Below are 20,875 nucleotides of genomic sequence, written 5' to 3'. Positions count from 1 at the left end.
AGTTTACTTTGTGTGACTGTGGCTAACTGAAATATTTCAAGGTTATTTATTTTTTTAATTTTAAGATAGTGGCCTGCACATCAGGCCACCATTATATGGTGCACATATAATGGGATCTTGGGATTGTGTGGGGACTTTTGCGAGGTGTTTCAATGAGGAATCTAGCTCATTCACAGAGTCCTCCTGAGCTCCAATTTGTAATATTTACACCACCCTTCCCTGGTACTATTCTTGTATGTTTGTGTGCCAGCCAGCCTGTGATCAGTGTTTTTGCAAGTGTGTGTAATGAGGGTTTGTTGGTGAAATGATACTCACTAAGGGGGAGGGGGAGAAGGAATGTATGCGAGTGTCAGAAACTCAGAAGCACACGGAATGGAGGAGCAGCCAGCAGCCAACAGCTTTGTGCTGCTTTCTCCTGCTGCTCCAGGCCTGGAAGTCAGAAACCAACTCCTATCCAGCTGCTGCTACTGGTGGTGCCCCAGGGTCTAGTAACTCACCCCGTGGAGGTGAGTAAGCAGCCCTCCCACTCCCAGTGCTTTAGGGTGTCTAAGGAGCTGTAAAGGGGTTTTTGTGTAGTGCTTAGGAGTTGTGCGTGCCTGTCCCAGAGAGGCAGGCTGAGCTCTGAGGGTGAGTGACAGCACCAGCAGGTGCAAGGGAGGTTGGCAGAGGGGGGAGTTCCACTTTCCAGGCATGGCCCCTAAACACTGATCTCTTATAACTCAATGAAAGAGCTCTTTTACTGGGATGGGGAGTGAAAACTGCCCAAGCTGCAGGGAAGGGATGATTGCTGGGATGATGACTGAAAGGGGGGATTGGAAGTGATAAAGAAGTGTGCTGAAGGGAGTAGCAGGGAGAATGGGGGGGGCGGTTAGCAGGTAGGATGTGTTTTGCAGAAGATGGAAGGAGGAGCAGTAACTGAATGGGCTGCAGGGGAGATAGAAGATGACTGAATGGGCTGAAGCAGGTTGTAGATGGGATATGGAGAGATAACTGAGTGGAACTCAGTGAGGCTTTGGAGGCGATATCTGTTGGGGTTGCAGTGTGCTGATAAGAGCTGGATGTTGAATAGTTCTTGGGAGGATAGATATGTTAGGGGGCACGAGGGGATGAAGTAGTATCTGTGTGGGGCCCATAGGGAGGAGAATAGTTCTGTGGGATCCACTGGAGGGACTGTGGGAGGGTAGCTATGCTGGAGCCCTGGCGAGATGCTGCCTTATGCTCTTTCCCCTGTGAGCGCCACACAACAACGGGGCAAGGTAGCTGTGTGGGTCCCATGAAGGGGAAGGGAGTGAGGTAGCTCTGTGGGGCGCATGGGGAAGGGAGGGCAGGTAGTTCTGTGGGAGAGACAATTGACCGCCCGCTTCTCTTTTTCCCCGGCTGCCCCAGACAATCCCGGATATCAATCTCCGCCCCCCATTTTAGCTCAGTGCTGCCCCCTACCCGTGCGCTAGGCAGGGAGAAGACCCCCCCCTCCGCAACACACTCCGTTTTCCGGGCCCGCCCGTCCCGATGTGACTCCTCCGGCTCTGTGTGGGTACACAGTCAGGAGCGCGTCGAGGCTCGGAGCTGCCGCGGCGTGTGGAGGGAGCTGCGTGCGGGAAACGTGCTGCGGGGGACTTTGAGGCCGGCGTGACACCGGAGATGGAGCCCGAGAACGCGGTGAGTAGCACGGGTGCGGGGGCCCGGCCCCTCGGGGGATAAGCGGAGCTACAGGCGACGCCGCCCTCCCCCCAGCTGGGTCAGTCGGAGGGAGGTTCGGGGTGGGGTGGCTCCCGGGGGAACGTGCCTCGGGCCCTGCGATTGGTGCTGTGAGCGACTCCCCTGTGGGGGCGACGTGCGGCCGTGAGCGTTGGCTGTGCGGGGGCGCGGGGCTCTGTGGCGAAGGGGCTCAGAGACTCGGGGTGAAAGGGTGTGTCCTCCCCCCCGCCCGCCCATTAAATAGCCAGGGCCTGCCCGGCCTGTGTGAGGGGTCGGAGACGACGGGGGCGGTGAGCGAGGCAACTGCTCCCTAGCCCGCGCATGGCTTTCCCGCCAAAACCGGCAGGGAGGGCCAGCTGCGCCCACGGCTCCAGCGAGCCGTTCGCCCCTCCCCGGCACGTGCTTCTCTCTCTCTCTTCGCTTCCTTTTTAGCAGGAGGCTTTTATTCCCCCCTCCCCCCCCCGCCCAGTACCTGACTGAAAAGTCAGTCAATTAGGGAGGAGGTCACCACAGATGTTAGGGTGGCCCTTTGTGATATTGGGATCCTTTAATATCATACCTCAGCACCTAGGTAGGCGCAGGGAAGTCTTGCAAGCATCTCTGCATAGCCATAAATGTTCCAGTGCTACTTCCTCGGGGATACAAGTAGGCCTTCAGAATTTAAGAGTCTGACGAAACTCAGACTACTCTGGTAGATTCCAAATCATCGAGATGGAATAGACTAGGACTTGGAACCCATGTAGTAAATATTGGAAACTTCAAATCCAAGTCTACCAAGTCCTGAAATTAACTGTTTTGAATATTTGAACATGGATGCAATCTTACATAGGGTTTGGTTCTTGGCAACCCGAAAGACTGTCTCTTTCACTTAGTGCCATCATGACAGTTGATATCATGTGGGGTACTCTTGTTAACACCCTAGACTTAAGCATATGGAAGGTATAGGCAGATTATTTTCAGTGCAGGCACTTGGTATTGCATTTGCTTTCCCAACTGGTCCAACAGAGCAAAATCTGTTGATCTTCAGCAAGCAGTGCTCAGTCTATATTTTCATCTTTTGCCTGAAGCTATTAACTGTTTATGGGCTGGCTTTGTGTTGGTATGAATTGATGTACGGATTAGTGTTTAATATCATTCATTAACCTAGGGACAAATGTGACAGGTATATTTTATACATTTAAAAATAAATTATAATTAGCAGATGATTCTAATCAAACAGATTACTCCCCAAAAAGCATATTATAAAACTTACAAATTTAAATGCTAAGATATTTTATGTTCCACAATGTAAGACAAGTTTGGTTTCAAGTCCCAAACAAAGAACATAATGTCTTCAATTCAATCCATTGATCTTGAGGAATTTTTTATTCATATGAGGAATCATTTTCAATAGCTGATGAAGCTTGCTTAGTCTCATGGCATAGTTTGTGATATACCAGTTCTCAGCCATATAGAGATTTATAACCAGTGTGTTGGACTGTACCTACAGACAGATTTGAACCCACTAAGGTTCACATAGCACTGATTTCAAATGCTCATGTGGACCTACCCCAGTAAGTTAATAGACTGCCATATTCTATGCCTCTTAACTACTAGGAGTATATTGCCCCAAATGGACAGTACTGCATTAGTTCAGCCTAGTAATGACAAGCATGGATTAGTGTTGCAAGGTTTGCCTCATCCAGGAAAGAATACAATCAAATAGCTGGTCACAAATGGAAACAAAAATTGTATGAACCTGTGACGGGTGTTCTACTCACTGCTGGACAGCGTCATCTCCTGGCGATTAGCTCTGTGAGGCTGACATCCATCCTGTTGATGGCACTCCGTCTCTTGTTGCTACTTCCTCTTCATGACTTAGCCCTCCAGCCAGGTCACTCACCAGGTACCCTTTGGGGGAAGCGGGTTGTCTTTCAAAGTCTCTTTCCACAAGCAGTGTCAGGCAGTCCTCACATTTGCTGCCCTATGTCTCTCTATCCTTGACTCCGGCAGTTTTTATAGAAGTGCCCTTAAAAACACCCTCTACTCTGGGTTCCAGTCCAGGGCCCTGTAGTGAACAGTTAAGGGCTAGGGCTGCAGCTGCACCCGTTATTACTCGCCACTGAACACCTTCCTACCATCTTGTGTCTCCCCTGCCCCAGGGTAGGGGACTGCAGGCTTTCTTCCTTCCCTTCACTATAGCCAGCCGCCTACCTTTGTAGAAGTCCTCCCCAGACCCTCACATTTGAACTTCCTTCTAATTAGCTTCCTCCAGCTTAAGTCTCCCCCATTTGCAGTCTAATTGGCTGATTGGGCCACTTTGGCCTAATTCAGCTCTTGCAGAGCCATTGTGGGGAGTACACCCCATCACAGAGCCACTGCTGCTTCCTGGTAATCCAAGCACAATGTGGTCCAGAAGTATGTAAAGATTGTAAACCAGTGTAGCAGGAGAGGACCTTTACCAATACATAGACCAGTTACATACCTCCTCAGTTCCTCAAATTGCTTTCCCTCGCTGTTAATTCACTCTTTCTCCATGTTGGATCTTTCAACTTGTTCTCTTCAGGGTCTCAGCGAGACATTTGGAAACTCCATTTCAACAGAACCAGAGCTAGAACTGTGTGTCACTGGTGTACCGATAGCACTGCTGCCCCAAATGCCTTACAGTCTCCTTGAGATGTCTAATTTATATAATAAGATTCTCTATATGTCATTCTGAAGGCTAAAATGTTTGTAGGGTCAGCATGAAGTTATGGAAGCAGCTATAAGCATGGTTGAGAGCTCTTTTTGTTCAGAATATCAGCAGCTTGAATCATCACTGGGTTGTGTGGTCTGTTACAATCTAGTTCTTAAGTTCTCAGGCATTTTGACTTTATGAATTGTATCTGTGCAGTGTACTGCTAGAGTAAGGTATATATCTATTCTATACCATGCTAAGACCATTGTGATATCAGAGATATAACTCAATCAACCAACCACTCTTATTGTATAGCTAATTTACATACTGCAGTTTCATTGGTCATATGGGGGAGACTGTACAGATAAGGGGTAGTCAATTATTTTTTGTCAAGGTCCAAATTTCTTGGTCGAGGTATAGTCAAGGTCCAGAGTCCAGAGAATATAATAAGAAAAATAATAAAATAATAATTAAATAAAGGGATTTCAAGGTCTGTTCAAAAGGGTCTGGCTGTCCGGATTTGGTTTGCAGTCTGCCTATTGACTACCCCAGCACAGGTGGTAAATTACTTGGCCCAACTGCCATACCTATGTGCTCAACTGTCAAACAAATCATCACTACTCTCCCAGAACAACCCCCCGATGCAAATTAGCACAACCACGCAGACAACAACACAATCAGCAATCACAATAATAAACATACATGGCTCCTCACTGTAGCATACTCCCCTAATTCACCACACACACAAATCCATATAAGTTTCCTAGCACCACACAAAACACACACAAAATCAGGACAGCCAACAGTACAACCATACACAATAACCCCAAACACACAGAGCCACTCACTGCAGCATACCCCCCCAATTCACCACCTTGAAAAATCAACACAGATCTCCCAGATGAACACAGCCCACATTCAAATCAACACAAATCTCCCAGCACAAAACAATCCATGCACTGATGAACACAGCTTTCCCAGCACAACACGCATTTGCCCACCTTTACTCATACTTACCATAAATATCAGCGGCAAAGACGCAAGTCCATCGCTGCTATGTATTAGGCAGTTGTGGAAGTCTCTGTGGTTTGGATGACTAGTTATCCAGTACTACTTTTTGCAGCCTCTTAAAGGAAAGGTTGGATCAGTTAAAGAACAATTTTTACCCTTTGCCTGACTACAAAGGCATGGCACCTGCACCTTGTGATTATCTATATCAAAGGTAATCCTGGTCCACCAGAACTTTATGCATTGTCAGAAGAGCATCAATTAAAGGTAGAAACAGATGTCTTTCTACCATACTCAGGTAAAAAAAACAGATTGATAGTGTCACAGGAAGTCAGAGGAATCCAAAGCTGCATTGACATGAACTCCTCCATAGCCATCCAGAACCAAGAAAGTTTGAAGGAAGTATAGTGGTAACTGGTGAGTTCAGTAAAGTAATGGCTTCTTAACCAAGAACTTAATGACTGTTTGTTTCAGTGGTCAGCATTTGCTGTTCCAGGAAAAAACAGTAACAATTTCAGTCAGTAGTAGACCCAGGACCTCCCTGCTGGCCTTCAACAGCCATGAGGAGCATGGGATGTTCTCACAGCTTCGCCAGGACCTCAGTATGTGAAATCAGATGAAATTCTGCCAGTGAAGATGGCATTTATCTGCTCCTCATTTTACATTGCTCCTGTAAACAGGACAAACTGTTGTTTGTTTAAGGATAACAGCACCCCAATCAGTCTATTTTACTTAAAGGACTTTGATTCTTTGAGTCCTTCCTTCCCCATTTCTTCTGATTGCTACTCACACTTATTCTGTCTTGTCTTCATTAGACTGTAAGCTGCTTGGGGAAGGGGGTGTCTTTTACTCTGGTTGTACCGCACTTAGCACAATGGATGTTCAGTCCTTATTGGTGCATTTAGGTACCACCATTATACAAATAATAAACAATAAACTCTGAAAGAACTTCATATATTGTCAGAGCAACTCTTGAATGTTGGCCATTGCAGATACAATGCCTATAATCATATAGTATAGAAGTACAAGTTGTAGACTCTTGTATCTTCATGATAGACTTGGTACTGGTTATGTTCCACTTCACAGTGAATAATGCAGGTCAAAGCTTCGCGGAAAAGAACTGATGTCCAAATGGTTAAAATAATTATAATTTATATTTTTGAAACAAGAATTAATCCTTCAGCTTTATAAAGAAAAATGTGGGGTAGTCAAAGAGTTGATTTATTGTCTTCAATGTCTGTGATAATTGTGGGAATCCATTACAGCCGACTAATTTTTTCCCTTGGCCCGACCCAGATCAGTCATAAAACTGTCTGTCCATTATTTGGCTCTTCCCTTTTCTCCAAAATATATGTTTTTCAGCGGACTCAGGAAGGACCGTGTTGTGGCTCTGTTGCTCAGAGCACAACATGCTATGCTAACGCTTCCTGTGCACCTAGGAAGCATGCTCTGTGAAAACCAAATATTGATAAATGTTGCAAATAAGATATTTCTCCTAGGAAATAAATTGATGTTTGGTTGAAGGTAATACAGGGTTAATAGTGAATCTTAGTTTGCATCCACGTGAACTACTCTGTCCTGTGTCTTGATTTTGGATGTCACGTTATAGACTAACTGAACCCGTAAAAGGAAACTAGAAAGATGAACTGCCTACATTTGCTAGCGTTTGTTGATTTTATTTCTAGTATGGTGAATAGGTGTTTTTGACAAATGTGGTAAATATCATTAAGACTGTGATACTGTCTTTTAACTTGACATACAGAGATGAGTGGTTTAAATAAAGAACAGCCCCCCATAATCCTATCAAAATTTGAATTAATAGCTTTCAGATACTCCCTCACACTGAAGTTAATTAACTCACATACAGTTGAATGGCAGTTGTTTTTAGGCATGGTATTGATTGAGAATAATCAAGGCTGTAGAATAGTTTTAGCGTCATTCATTAGGATACCTAACGGACATAAAATTGACGCACTGCATGTTCAGTTTCTGAGAAGCTAAAGATAAAATTGATATTATTTTACTTCTTGTTATTTGCTGCCACTGTCTCACTTGAAGATTATCTTTGATAGGACACACAGGAAGGTAAAAGGGTTTGGGACATATCCAGAAATGCTTAAAAGCAGAGATCATAAAGTATTAAATTGCACAAAAGAACAAGATACTATGTAGTGAATAAATGAGAGATAAACAATTAAAAATGAAGCAGACAGTCTAAATAAAGAGTAATCTAAATGATGACAGTGTCTAGGAGAAGTTTGATTTCTGCCATGCAGATCTTCACCCCTCCCCTACCCTGCACGACCTGTCCCGGATCAGGAAGCTTCCAAGTATTGAGATTGCGGAGTTTGTACAGCCATTTGCTAATGTTTAAACATGCATACGTTTCTCCTACTAGCTTAAGAAAAGTCAGGTGAAAGAAAAGTGTAACAATTTTTTTATTACTTCTAGGTAAAAAGTCACAGTGCAGTAGAAGTAAAAGTGTGAGAACATCCTTTTCCTGAGACGCCCCCTCAGTTGCAAGAGTAGGGCAAAGATTGGAGCCCCAGCTTTCTAAGGCCCTCTCAATTGTGAAGAGACCTAGGTATTGAATGGGGCAGATACATTCCCAAGAGGATTTATACTGCCTGTTTCAGGGACAGCTAGTGAATTTTTCCCTACTTTTTCTAGGTATTTTGGGCCAAATTTTTTAAAGGTATTTGGACACCTAACTCTCCTGGAAATCGGTCAGAGTTAGGCACCTAAATACCTTTACAAATCAGGGTCTTCTTCCCTTGAGGTCCCTTGGGCTTCTATATGATCTCCAACCCCCCAGTCTTTTCACCCCCTCAGTCTGCAGAACGTGAACCAACTGTGCTTTCCTCAGTTTGAGTTGCTCATGCAGCAACTCTGCATCTGCCTTTAAAAACCTGAGTAGGAAGCTGCTGCCACCTCCTTTCCACTTCCTGTGTTTTTGTACACACAGTAAAATATGTTTAGTTCAATCTAAAATACCTTTATTTTAATTTAGATTAAAAAAACAGCCAGAAAGAACAAACTTCTTCAGTGAAAGGCTTACTGTCTGGGTGATACAAGCTGAACAAGGATAAAAGCAAATTTGAGAACAAGATGTCTGTTGTGTTTTGTTTCCATGGTGAAGGACAGAAATTTAAAGGTGTAACCCACAGAGAAAATAAAAGACCTTGGCAACAAGGAGCAATGAAGATCCTAACCCTTCTATGTGCTGCACCCTATCTTATCCCACTAGGAAGCATCTCCCTCTTCCATCTCAGGGTTACAGCAGCCAGGCTGCACAGTGAAAAGCAGACTGTGAAATTTCAGTCCAAACTGCATCAGATTTCTTGCATTTAACAAAGACATAATTTAGGACATTCAAAATAGAGGGCCAGGTTAGAGAGAGAAATGAGTCTCCTCCTCTGAAGACTAAATGTCTCCTTCTGCTTTTGATATTTTGAAAGGACAAGTTCTGTTCCAAGGTCGTTATTCAGGATCCAGTATTCCAGCTACAGTGGACAATCTTCGGGAACTAGGATCCTCTATGGAAAGGAGAGATCCATATCTAATCCTTAGAGCCAAGGGAAAGATAAATTACGTTATGTCCTTCTTTATTACCCAAATAGGCCAACTTTAAAGTTGGAAGAGGAAAAACCAGTGGACTCAGTACAATAGATCCCATTCTCTTGAGCTCTCACCAGGCCCAAATATTTTGTTGGCATATCCTAATATCAAAAATACAAATGAACATGATGGGGATGCTTCTGATAGGACATCTCCTTGAGACTTTCTAAATCTGTTACCACCTCAATAGCAACCAGAAATTAATGATCAGCCAGCCAGATGTCAGAGACAAGCCTCTCAGCCACTTTCTTTCATGGGGAAGCCCTTTCTAGCAGTAAAGCTCCAGTGAATTCTACAGTCTTCCTAGAGAGAAACAACCTTGGCCTTCCTCAGGATATACCACTTAAGTGGCACTTTTGGTCTTCACTCTCCGGCTACAGATTTAAAGAAGCCAGATCGTATTGTCTGAGAAGAGAGAAGAGGCTCCGATAAGAGTTGCTTCTTTTGCTTCCAGGGCAGGGGAGCTGGAGACCTGGGTGCCGCCATCTCCTCATTTAAGGAGTTTTGGGGGTATGCTGATCCACACAACCCTTAACTTAATAGGAAGAAGACTGCTTTGTTTCTTCCATTTATGGGTCATAAAATGTCACTCCACTGGTTTTTAGGCCCCATAGCTGTACAGCAGAAATTGATTTAAAGTATCCCAACAGTTTTATTCAGTCTGTTAGCACCAATCCAGAATTAGGTTCAAATAAATAAATACATCCCTTAGGGGAAAGAGTGTTTCAATGAGGAGTACTTGTGGCACCTTAGAGACTAACAAATTTTTGAATGAGGTCTCTTAGGAATCTACTCAGATGAATTGTTCTACTTGTTGGATCAATTGAAGTTTATCTCCATAACTTGGATTTATGTTTACATCTATGGTTCCAGTGTTTTGTAGCCATGGAACAGTTTTTATGTCAAACATTGCAGGTTGATTTGGATGATGCATCTCAAACTTTACCAGAGTAAAGAGAATGAGAAAAGAGTGTCTTTTCATTTAGCCATACCTGAATGACTGGCTAGACTGGGTCAAGCTGAAATGTTGGCCAGGGTAGCCATCTCCATAGTTGTTTGTTTCCGGAGCAACATAGCTGATTCTTCAACAGAAAGAAATGTGTGCTAATTCTTATGCAGAATCTCTATATGTGAGAACCCAATTCAGCACTAAACTAGACATACTCAGGATAGACAGTGCAAAGTACACTTGCAGATCTTTCTCTGTTGTCTTCAGATATCTCTCCCTCTCAGTGGAAGTTGAACTCTTAAGGACCTCCAAAAATTGTTAATGCTGCCATGTCTGTCATACTTTAAGCTGTTGGCTGAAAGCTGAAAACTAGTTAAAGAGATGCCTGTGGGGTCCCACAATGGAATCATCACTTTAGATGCGAGTTTGTAGGGATGGAGAGCACATCATATCAATGGAATGGCTCAAGGCCGTTGATTAGTGACAGAAAAGTAATCAATCAACTGCCTCAAGAACTGTCACACTTGTCTGTTCTACAGTTTCAGCACAGGCTTAAAATTTCCTCTTTGAAATACACAGTTGGAGTGTGACCACTGGCATATATACGAGCTGACCAGGACAAGGCTGTGGCAAAAAATAAATCAGCTGTTAATGATAAGGGCAGAAAAAACGTTACCCCTCCTGTCATTCACATAATCAGAATATGCAACATGAATGAGTAATGAAGGTGATCCCAAACATGACTAAAAGAGTAGACACCATGTTCTTTTGAGTGAATTTGTGAAAATTGGTTATGACACTGCTCTGGGACTCAGGAAGCCTGGTTTCAATATCGAGCTGTGCCACAGACTTCCTGGATGATCTTGAGCAAGTCACTTATGGCATGATCCAAAGCCTCTTGGAATCAATGGAAAGACTCCCATTGAGATTAGTGGGATTTGGATCATGTCCAGTCTCTATGCCTAGTTCCCCATCTGTAAAATTGGGGTGATGGGAACTTTGCAAGCGTATTATGAGGATAAATCAGGGTTGGGCAAACTTTTTGGCCCGAGGGCCACCTCCAGGTGCGAAACTGTATGGAGGGCCGGGTAGGGAAAGCTGTGCCCCTCAAACAGCCTGGCCCCCGCCCTCTATTTGCCCCCTCCCACTTCTTGCCCCCTGACTGTCCCCCTCCATCCAACTCCCCCCCTCCCCGCTCGCTGTCCCCTGACTGCCCTGACCTATCCACACTCCTGTCCCCTGACAGGCCCCCTGGGACTCCCATGCCCTATCCAACCCCCCCTGTTCCCTGACTCCTGACCGCCCCAGAACCTCCGCCCCATCCAACCGCTCCCTGCTCCCTGTCCCCTGACTGCCACCTGGGACCCCCTACCCAACCTCTGCCACCACCTCCCCCTTACCATGCCCCTCAGAGCGGCAGGAGCTCGCAGCCCCGCTGCCCATGCAGCCACATGGCTGCGTGGGAGGGGGAACTGCGGGGGAGGGGGTGGGGGTGAGTCTCCTGGGCCAGGAGCTCAGGGGCCGGGCAGGATGGTCCCACGGGCCAGATGTGGCCCGTGGGCCATAGTTTGGCCACCTCTGGGATAAATACTTATGATTGTAGGGAGCTTATGATTGTAGGGAGCATACTATGATGATAGGAGCCCTATACATATCTTTGAGAACTCATGAAGGACAGATGATGTCCCAGACTATTGGAGAAGGGTAAGTATAGTACCTGTCTTTAACAAGAGGAACAAAGAGGATCTGGGGAATTATAGACCAGGCAGCCTAACTTTGATGCCTGGAAAGATATTGGAACAAATTAATTTAAACAGTCAGTTTGTAAGCACCTAGAGATAATAGGGTTATAAGGTATAGCCGGCAGGGATTTGTCAAGAACAAATCATGCCAAACCAGCCTAATTTCCTTCTTTGACTGGGTTACTGGCATAGTGGATTTGGGGGAAGCAGTAGACATGGTATATCTTGTTTTTATTTAAGGTTGACAGTACCACATGACCTTGTCATAATCAAAACTAGCAAAATGTGATCAAAATGAAATTACCATAAGATGGGCACAGTTTGTTGAAAGATGGTACTCAAAGAATAGTTGTCAATGATTTGCTATCTATTGGGTTCTCATATAGGTCATTTGTGAGTCTGGTACTATTCAATATTTTAATTTATGACTTGAATAATGGAGTGGAGAATATGCTTATAAAATTGGCAGATAACACAAAGCTGGAAGGGGTTGCATGCACTTTAGAGGACAAGATTAGAATTCAAAATGACCTTGGACAAATTAGAGAATTGGTGTGAAATCAATTCAGTGAAGACAAGTGGAAAGTACTGTGCTTAGGAAGAAAAAAATCAAAATTACAACTCCAAAATGCAAAGTAACTGGTTAGGTGGAAGTAATGCTGAAAAGGATCTGGGGTTTACAGTGGATTACAAATTGAATATGTGCCAACAATGTGGTGCAGTTGCAAAAAAAGCTAATATAATTCTGGGGTGTATTAACAGGATTGTTGTATGTAAGACACAGGAGGCAATTGTCCCACTCTACTTGGCACTGGTAAGACCTCCGCTGGAGGACTGTGTCCAATTCTGGGCACCACAGTTTAGGAAAGATGTGGATAAATTGGAGAGAGACCAAAGGAGAGCAACAAAAATTATAAAAGGTTTAGAAAGCCTGACCTATGAGGAAAGTTTAAAAAACTGGGCATGTTTAGTCTTGAGAAAACAGGACTGAGGGGAGACATGATAACAGTCTTCAAATATGTTAAGGATTGGTTTAAAGAGGGCCATGATCAATTGTTTTTCATGTCCACTGAAGGTAGGACAGGTAGTAATGGGCTTACTCTGCAGCAAGGGAGATTCAGGTTAGATATTGGGAAAAACTTAATAAGGGTAGTTAAGTTCTGGAACAGGCTTCCAAGGGAGGTTGTGGAAGCCCGCTCATTGGAGGTTTTTAAAAACAGGTTGAACACACACTTGTCAGGGGTGGTCTAGGTTTACTTGGTCCTGTCTCAGTGCAGACGGCTGGACTTTGGGACCAGGTCCCTTCCAGCCCTACCTTTCTGTGGTTATGTAAATAGCTTGATAGATAGAAAGGAGAAATTGACTAATTCTGTATTCAGGGTAAACTGAAACTAAGGCAAAGTGTTTTCAAATACACAAAAACAAAAATAGATAATTATCTCTTATCTTTTACTTCTAGAACTCATAGGTGTTATATCAATAGTAGGTTAAAACATGAGTGTTTTTTTAAATTAAGTCAAAAGAATAAAAAATAATGCTACATATGTACATCATTACAAAGTTAATTGCCAAAACACCCTTAACTTGGGGAGTTTTATGACTTCTGAGTGCTAAAATTCTGTTCATTTTTACTATTGTATTTTCATGTGAAAAGTTTTTTCTTGCATTGAACGCTACTTGAATTTTTCCAAAAAACTCATTGAGAATTCAGAGGAGGAACAGCCTCCTGTGAGGAAGGGGGAAAATGGAGATATTGGAGTTCTGCAGGGCTCTGTATTGGGGTCTGTCAAGGTTCTTTCCCCACTCTGAACTCTAGGGTACAGATGTGGGGACCTGCATGAAAAACCTCCTAAGCTTATCTTTACCAGCTTAGGTCAAAACTTCCCCAAGGTACAAAATATTCCACCCGTCGTCCTTGGATTGGCCGCTACCACCACCAAACTAATACTGGTTACTGGGGAAGAGCTGTTTGGACGCGTCTTTCCCCCCAAAATACTTCCCAAAACCTTGCACCCCACTTCCTGGGGAAGGTTTGGTAAAAAGCCTCACCAATTTGCCTAGGTGACTACAGACCCAGACCCTTGGATCTTAAGAACAATGAACAATCCTCCCAACACTTGCACCCCCCCTTTCCTGGGAAATGTTGGATAAAAAGCCTCACCAATTTGCATAGGTGACCACAGACCCAAACCCTTGGATCTGAGAACAATGAAAAAGCATTCAGTTTCTTACAAGAAGACTTTTAATAAAAATAGAAGTAAATAGAAATAAAGAAATCCCCCCTGTAAAATCAGGATGGTAGATATCTTACAGGGTAATTAGATTCAAAAACATAGAGAACCCCTCTAGGCAAAACCTTAAGTTACAAAAAAGATACACAGACAGAAATAGTTATTCTATTCAGCACAATTCTTTTCTCAGCCATTTAAAGAAATCATAATCTAACACATACCTAGCTAGATTACTTACTAAAAGTTCTAAGACTCCATTCCTGGTCTATCCCCTGCAGAAACCAGCATACAGACAGACACACAGACCCTTTGTTTCTCTCCCTCCTCCCAGCTTTTGAAAGTATCTTGTCTCCTCCTCATTGGTCATTTTGGTCAGGTGCCAGCGAGGTTACCTTTAGCTTCTTAACCCTTTACAGGTGAGAGGAGCTTTCCCCTGGCCAGGAGAGATTTCAAAGGGGTTTACCCTTCCCTTTATATTTATGACAGGGTCACTATTCAGTATATCTTCTAACATCCAGAAAGAAAATAAGTTAAACATTATCTTACATTTATTTCCTGATGAAGCAATATACACAAGATGAAATGCTCAAATTCAGAGGGAGCAAGGCATTTGGGGAAATTAAAACTTAATTGTATGAATTCCTATATGAAAAGATGCAAGATCATAGCTTGGCAGAATATGTATAGAAAACAAATATGGAGAAAAAATGAACCTTTTTGTGGGATAACAAATTGAAAGCAAGTGCACAAAATATGATACCCATTTTTAATGGGTCAAACAGTTGTACAATGTTGTTAGAAGAGAAATAACTTATAAAATTAAAGCAGTATCACGACTCCTTATTGTGTGAGTGAGACTGCATCAGGAATACTGGGTGAAATCCTGGTCTCATTGTTGTCAGTAGAAATTTTGTCATTGACTTCGATGTAGTCAGGGTTTCAATCACTGTTCTTCAGATTCCTCCTACACATGAAAATTGATATGAAAAAATCAAAAAAGAGTTTAAATATTGGCAGTCATGAGGATAATTTTGAGACTTTAAGTTTACGCAGAAAGCCAAAATAATGCATAACAGGTGATTTGAAAACATACATATATAATACTTTAGGATTACATGAAAAAAATTATTTATACAGGATACTGTTAAACTGGATTAAGGTAAGGATACACTTAGTTTGGATGTTAAACCTTTTTTAAAATAGAGACAGTCAAACAGTGGCAGCTGCAGGGAGCTGTTATGGTCTCTTGATCCTTGGCTGCCCAAACCAGAGGAAATCAGAACAGTAGGGCAGCTATTCTAACTTCCACCATGCTAATGGCCCCAGCAAGCTCCACCTTACCCTTTCCCTTATGGCTGGGTAAGGTGAAGCTGGCATTGGTGGCAACTGTGTTGCCTTTGTCAGCTTTACACCAGCAGAGACAGGGGGGGCTTTACACCAGCAGAGACAGGGGTGCACGGGGGGGAAGGCTTATCTGCTAGAATTTACAGCCAATTTAAGGCCATTTTGCACTGTGTAAGAAAAGCAAAGTGGCCTTACTGGACCAGCCTGGGGAACCTGATCTTTACAAGTGCTGGGCACCTGTTCCTCCCATTGACTTCATTTGGAGTTGTGGGTGCTTAGCATTTCTGAAAATCAGGCACAAGATATGTTCAAGACGCATAATTTTAGAAATGCACAGAAAGCATAGTATAGTGCAGAGTCCAGTCTGTGAGATGTGATTGGACAGAAGGTCCATTCCAGTTCTGTTATCCATGATTGGAGTGCAGTGGGAATCCTGTCCTGTAGTGGATAATGACTGCCTTTTGTCAGTTTAAAGTAAGGCGCTCCTCATTATTATTATATGTTATATTACAGTAACAACCAGAAGGTCTAGTCGAGATTGGGCCCCCATAGTGCAGGGTGTGTACAAACAAAATAAAAAATAGACCCAAAGATCTTAATCTGAGACCCAATTCAGTAGGGTATTTAAGCACTTGACATGCTTATTTGGTACATTTAAGTACTTTACTGAATAAGCCTGGATAAGGACCCTGGAAGAAAACTGGATAAGTGCCATTGGTTAGAAATAAATAAATCATGGTAAATGTTTGACTGTTCAGCATGTTGTGTGTTCTCAAAGAATCTCCACGTTTTTCTGTGTGGATGTGTTTTGCTTTACTGGTTTATACTATACAAAATGTCAAAAATAAATTTTACAAAAATATTTTTCTCTCAAACAGCAAACCACAATTCAGACACAAACAGAATCTTTGTCTCCATCCCCCAACACTGTGTCACCCGTGCCTTTAAATAACCCAACAAGTGCCCCAAAATTTGGAACAGTTATTCCTAATCGCATCTTTGTTGGAGGAATCGATTTTAAGGTATTTTTTTCTAATCTTGGTAGATAAGTAATAGCATAAATGTTTTGATATTTTTTTCTTTATTAGTCTTACTTTATATATTCATTAGTTTTATGCATGTTAGGTATAAGCATATATAAAATACATTTTATTGTGTTGTTTGATTACAGCAAGGGGTTCCCAAACTTGGTTCGCAGCTTGTTCAGGGTAATCCCTTGGCGGGCCACAAGACACTTTGTTTACCTGAGTGTCTTCAGGTACGGCCACTCGCAGCTCCCAGTGGCCGCAGTTCACCTTTCCTAGCCAATGGGAGCTGCAGAAAGCAGTGACCCGGCCTGCACCACTTCCTGCAGCTCCCATTGGCCGGGAACAGCGAACTGCTGCCACTGGGAGCTGTGAGCCGCCGTACCTGCAGACGCTCAGGTAAACAAAGTGTCTTGCGGCACGCCAGGGGCTTACCCTGAACAAGCCGTGAACCAAGTTTGGGAACCCCTACATTACAGTGATGGTTGTGAGATGATGGTGGTCTTTGCGATAATATCCTTGTAAACTAAGCCTTAAAATTCTGTTTTATCTGATTTTGCCACAGAAAGATGGCTATTTTTATTTGCATATTGAACTGCTACAAGCATTCTTTATAAAAATATCTGAAAAGTTATTTGTAATACAGATGTTTTGTAGATTATACATTTTTAGAGCAGAATTTTAAAAAAATACCTCTAGACAGAGCTAAAAATGACAATCTGGTATACTACATTAATCATCTTTGAATCACAAAATCAACTTATTCCTTTTTTCTACACAAAACAGTACTGTAGGTAAGAAACATCTCCATATTATTAGTAAGTATCTGTACCTTCAGCTCAACTCCATTTCACAATAAAAGGAAGTTAAGCATATTTTCTTTACTTTGTTGTGGGGTGATGTCTCCTGTGCGCCGCCGTCATTGCCTGAGATGCCTCTGCAGTGCCCTGCCATCAACTTTCTCCTCCTTCAGGGCTGTGCTACCAAACTGACACAAGATCAATCTCACAGGCCCTTCTGGCCAGGCTTTTGTTCATTTTCCAAAACAGCAAATCAAAGTGACAATATGGCAGTTACCCTGCTAGCCTTAATCTCTGCCCTGAGGAGTATATCCTCCAAACCTACCACTAAGTCTCCTCTCTTTGCTAGTCTCTACAACTCTCTCTCTCTACCTCCTCCTCTTCCATTTCTTGCTACTCTTTATAGGGAGACAGCTAATCTCGCTCACGTGTGCCTCTTCAGTAATCAGGGTTGGCTGGGCACAGGCCAGTGGCCCATAAAGGGGCAAGCCATCCTGTTACACAGGGTAATATCTAGGAAAAGTAAGCATGTTTGTTTAAGGATTTGCCACAGAGTATTGCTAGTACATATCCTAACTCATGGAACACATGCAGCTTTGATGCTACATGCTCTGGACCCTCCAAAAGGCAATAAATATGGGGCCATATGCACATTCCTTTGCTGATCTGAACATTTGGTGATTTCCCTGCTGCTCTCGTTTTCTTTTTTTACCACTTTAGAACCCTGGACCTCTGCTTCTTTTGGTCTGTTCAGCTGTTCCTTCTTTCCCACCATCAGTATCCTCTCTGCCTTAATGCAATTAGTCTGAGGACCCATTGAGTATTGACTCAAATTAAGAGAAAGAAAAGAATGGATATGGAAGATATTTATCTTGTCCATCATTATGGCTGACAATTTACCCAGTATATCTTGCATAATAATTACAAGAACTTCTGGGATCTTTTTGATCATGTGGCTGAGGCATTGGAAATTCATGTTTTTACTCTTGAGAGGAAAATGTACAGGCTCTTCAGTATATTTGGAGCTTCATTAGGAGGGCAGATAGTTCTTTGTATAAAAAAAAATATTCTGGTAAAGACTTCTGTCTCCCTCCCTCCCAATTTTGTCTTTCCTGTGGCTAGCTATGCCAAGGACCATCAGTATTTCAAATAATTTTTATACTTATCCTGTCTGATGAAGGGTATCTAATTGTTTGTGCAGTAGCTGAGAGGTCTAACAGTGGGAAAGCTTTAGGTCATCTCTCCCTCAGAGAGTGAGAATAAGGAATATGAATTTCATTGGGAAGGGGAAATAACCCTTTCAGCTAAGAATACTACCAAATGGGCTTAGCGAGATGTGGATTCAAAACCTAGGATAGATTCCTGCCAATCTTAGATAATTTCTGGGAGGAAATCTTTCCAAAGGCCAGAGAGTGTCATACTCCTTGTAAGCCACTTGCTAGAGTTGTTGAAAACATTCAAAATTGATGGAAAAACAGAGACAGGTTTTTCAGTGAAATTTTCACAAAAAATGTTTCCTCTTTCCAACCAGTTCTACTGCTTTCATTTCCTCTGTTACAGCAACTTGGTCAGTCACCACAGCAGTTATCCCTGATGCACAATTCGTGACTGAAGAATTCCAGTCTCTTTCATTTGTAAGCTCCACTCTGTTCAACAGAATCACAGATAAGGCCTTAGAAAACTTACAGAGGCCAAGTCTATTAGATGGTCTTTAACATCATATTTTCAAAGTAAATCAGTCCTCTTTCTCTAGTGCCAGAGCCAAGCATCTCAGATTTAGCCTATCGCTCAACATTAGCACTTTTAAAGAACACAGCAGTAGCCTTTGCATTCTGATATGTACAGGAGCCAACAAAAAAGCTAGAAGTTCTTACATGCACATTCTAGTAAACGTCTAGACATCATATTGGATTGGACTCTTGATAACTATGCAGTAAATCTAGTATCATTGTTTTATTCCTGTTTCCCTTCATGTCTGTGCTTCTCTGCAGAAGCTTAGCTGCAAGAGACCACAGGACAATTTCGTTCTAGAGGATAATTATATTCATGAGAGCACAGGACACAATATATTTCCTAAGGTTTCTGGCAATCATGGTCTCATGTATATATGTCCTCCACATTCTCCAGAAATAGGCTGAAACTCCTTTTGCTCTGGTAATAGGCCTCAACAGACTCTGACCATGCCTCAAGATATTTTGGCATAAATAAAGTTTCTCATAGGCAAGGAAAGCATCCTGGTGGACAAACTGAGCTGCATGCTCTGTGTACAATTCAAATTGTTTCTGAAGAACTCTGTGGACACAGAAGTGGGAAATCCTTAAATATGGACCTGTTTGCCACAAGAGACATCACCGGGTTGTCCACATTTCTGTTTCATGGGCAGGGAAGCTTCCTTCTTGATTGAAACCAACGTTCCCTCATTGCCTTTATTTCCAAGAGATATATAGTAAGACAGAATTTATATAATCTTCATAGTATGGCAAGTTTAGTTCTTTAACCTTCTGACTATGCCCATCTACCAGTTCTTCCAAATCTCCTTTATCATAGTCTAGTTGACATTCTACATCTATATCTGAAGTTATTGTACCTGGTAACTTGGAGCTTAATACCCTCTAAAGCAGTTGAAGTCTATATTCAAAAGAGGTACTGCAGATTTTACTGGAGAGAGTTGTGACTCTTCAACAGAGAAAACTTGTGTCCCTAAGTGGAAACAGTTTTCAACAGGAACACCTATTAAGAACAGTGCTCCTTTATCTTTGACAGTTTATTTTATTTTGGACTATTTGCTTAAAAATATAGACTCCAGTGACTCTGAGCTCAACTACAATTCATCTTATAACCTTATCTATGTATCATCTTCTGGTCCAGAGATTTTTGGTCTTTGTCCATCTACTCTTAAGAAATTTTCTAGAGATCCTGGTGCATGTTGTCACCCAGTTGGCTGGGGAGACCTGTTGTGTGGGCAGCAGCAGAAGCCCCCTTAGGCAGAGGCCAGGTGGCAGGACCAAGTTTACTTTCTTTGATGTTGAATTGTGTTTATGTTTGAACAATAAACACAACCTTGGGAAAAGGGACTCAAATATTGACACTGGTGGAAACTTCATCGATGCACTGACCTGTGAATTGGCCCAATGGCTTGCATGAAGGTTGAGAAACTGAGGCATAGGCATGGTCTGACATCGTGTTTGGGGAGACCTTGCTACACGTCTTCCCCCTTATATGAGAATCATCATTTTCTTGGGACCAGAACATTGGGGAATCTTTCCCTGAAAACTGGTTTGGCTGGCTAGTACATCATCCAATCTATTGAGTAAAATTCATCCCTGATGACTGGCCCCTTTCCACACTGTTTTCCACGATAAGACAGTACAATGCTTGCACCATAAATTCTCACCAAATGTTATTTCAGAATTTCATTTAAACCAGTTTATAACTATGATCATATTTTCTTAAAACTAACAGTTTAATTGCACAAATTAAATATGCCTTGAATTTCCAGTTAGATGTGAGTAAACCATTACACTGATCTTTGTAGGCAAATCCAAGGGGAAGGCAGCTTCTTCTCAGAGACTTTTTTCTATGGATTAGAAAAGTTTGTATACAGAATCATTACCCAAAAATAGGAGTACAGTACATCTTATTTAAAGCAGGTTCCACAGCATCTCTGAGAAATATTGTTTACAGATATTCATAAAGCTGCTATATGGAGCTGTATTCATACGTTTACAAAGCTTTACTCTTGGATTTAGGGACTGGGTGTGATATTCAAGTCAGGACTACAATTCTACAGTCTCTGTTTTGTTA

The 20,875-nt window shown here is 42.6% G+C and overlaps 1 protein-coding gene across 1 annotated transcript in view; it reads left to right on the top strand.

Moving 5' to 3' along the window:
• Positions 1 to 1,579: 1,579 nt before the first annotated feature.
• The window catches only part of BOLL (boule homolog, RNA binding protein), a gene marked incomplete at its 3' end in the record, with an annotated part of 80,780 nt that continues 61,484 nt past the window's right edge, over positions 1,580 to 20,875 (top strand). The window contains exons 1-2 of the mRNA XM_084643493.1: positions 1,580 to 1,659; positions 16,125 to 16,268. Of these exons, the coding sequence (XP_084499619.1) occupies positions 1,642 to 1,659; positions 16,125 to 16,268 (162 nt within the window). The 5' untranslated portion in view covers positions 1,580 to 1,641. The remainder of the gene's footprint in view (positions 1,660 to 16,124; positions 16,269 to 20,875) is intronic.

The sequence above is a fragment of the Lepidochelys olivacea genome (assembly GCF_965140295.1).
Source record: "Lepidochelys olivacea isolate rLepOli2 genome assembly, chromosome: 11".
NCBI classification, from domain to species: Eukaryota; Metazoa; Chordata; order Testudines; family Cheloniidae; genus Lepidochelys; species Lepidochelys olivacea.
Note: the sequence above shows the minus strand (reverse complement) of the source record. Positions and strands in the feature narration are given on the sequence as shown.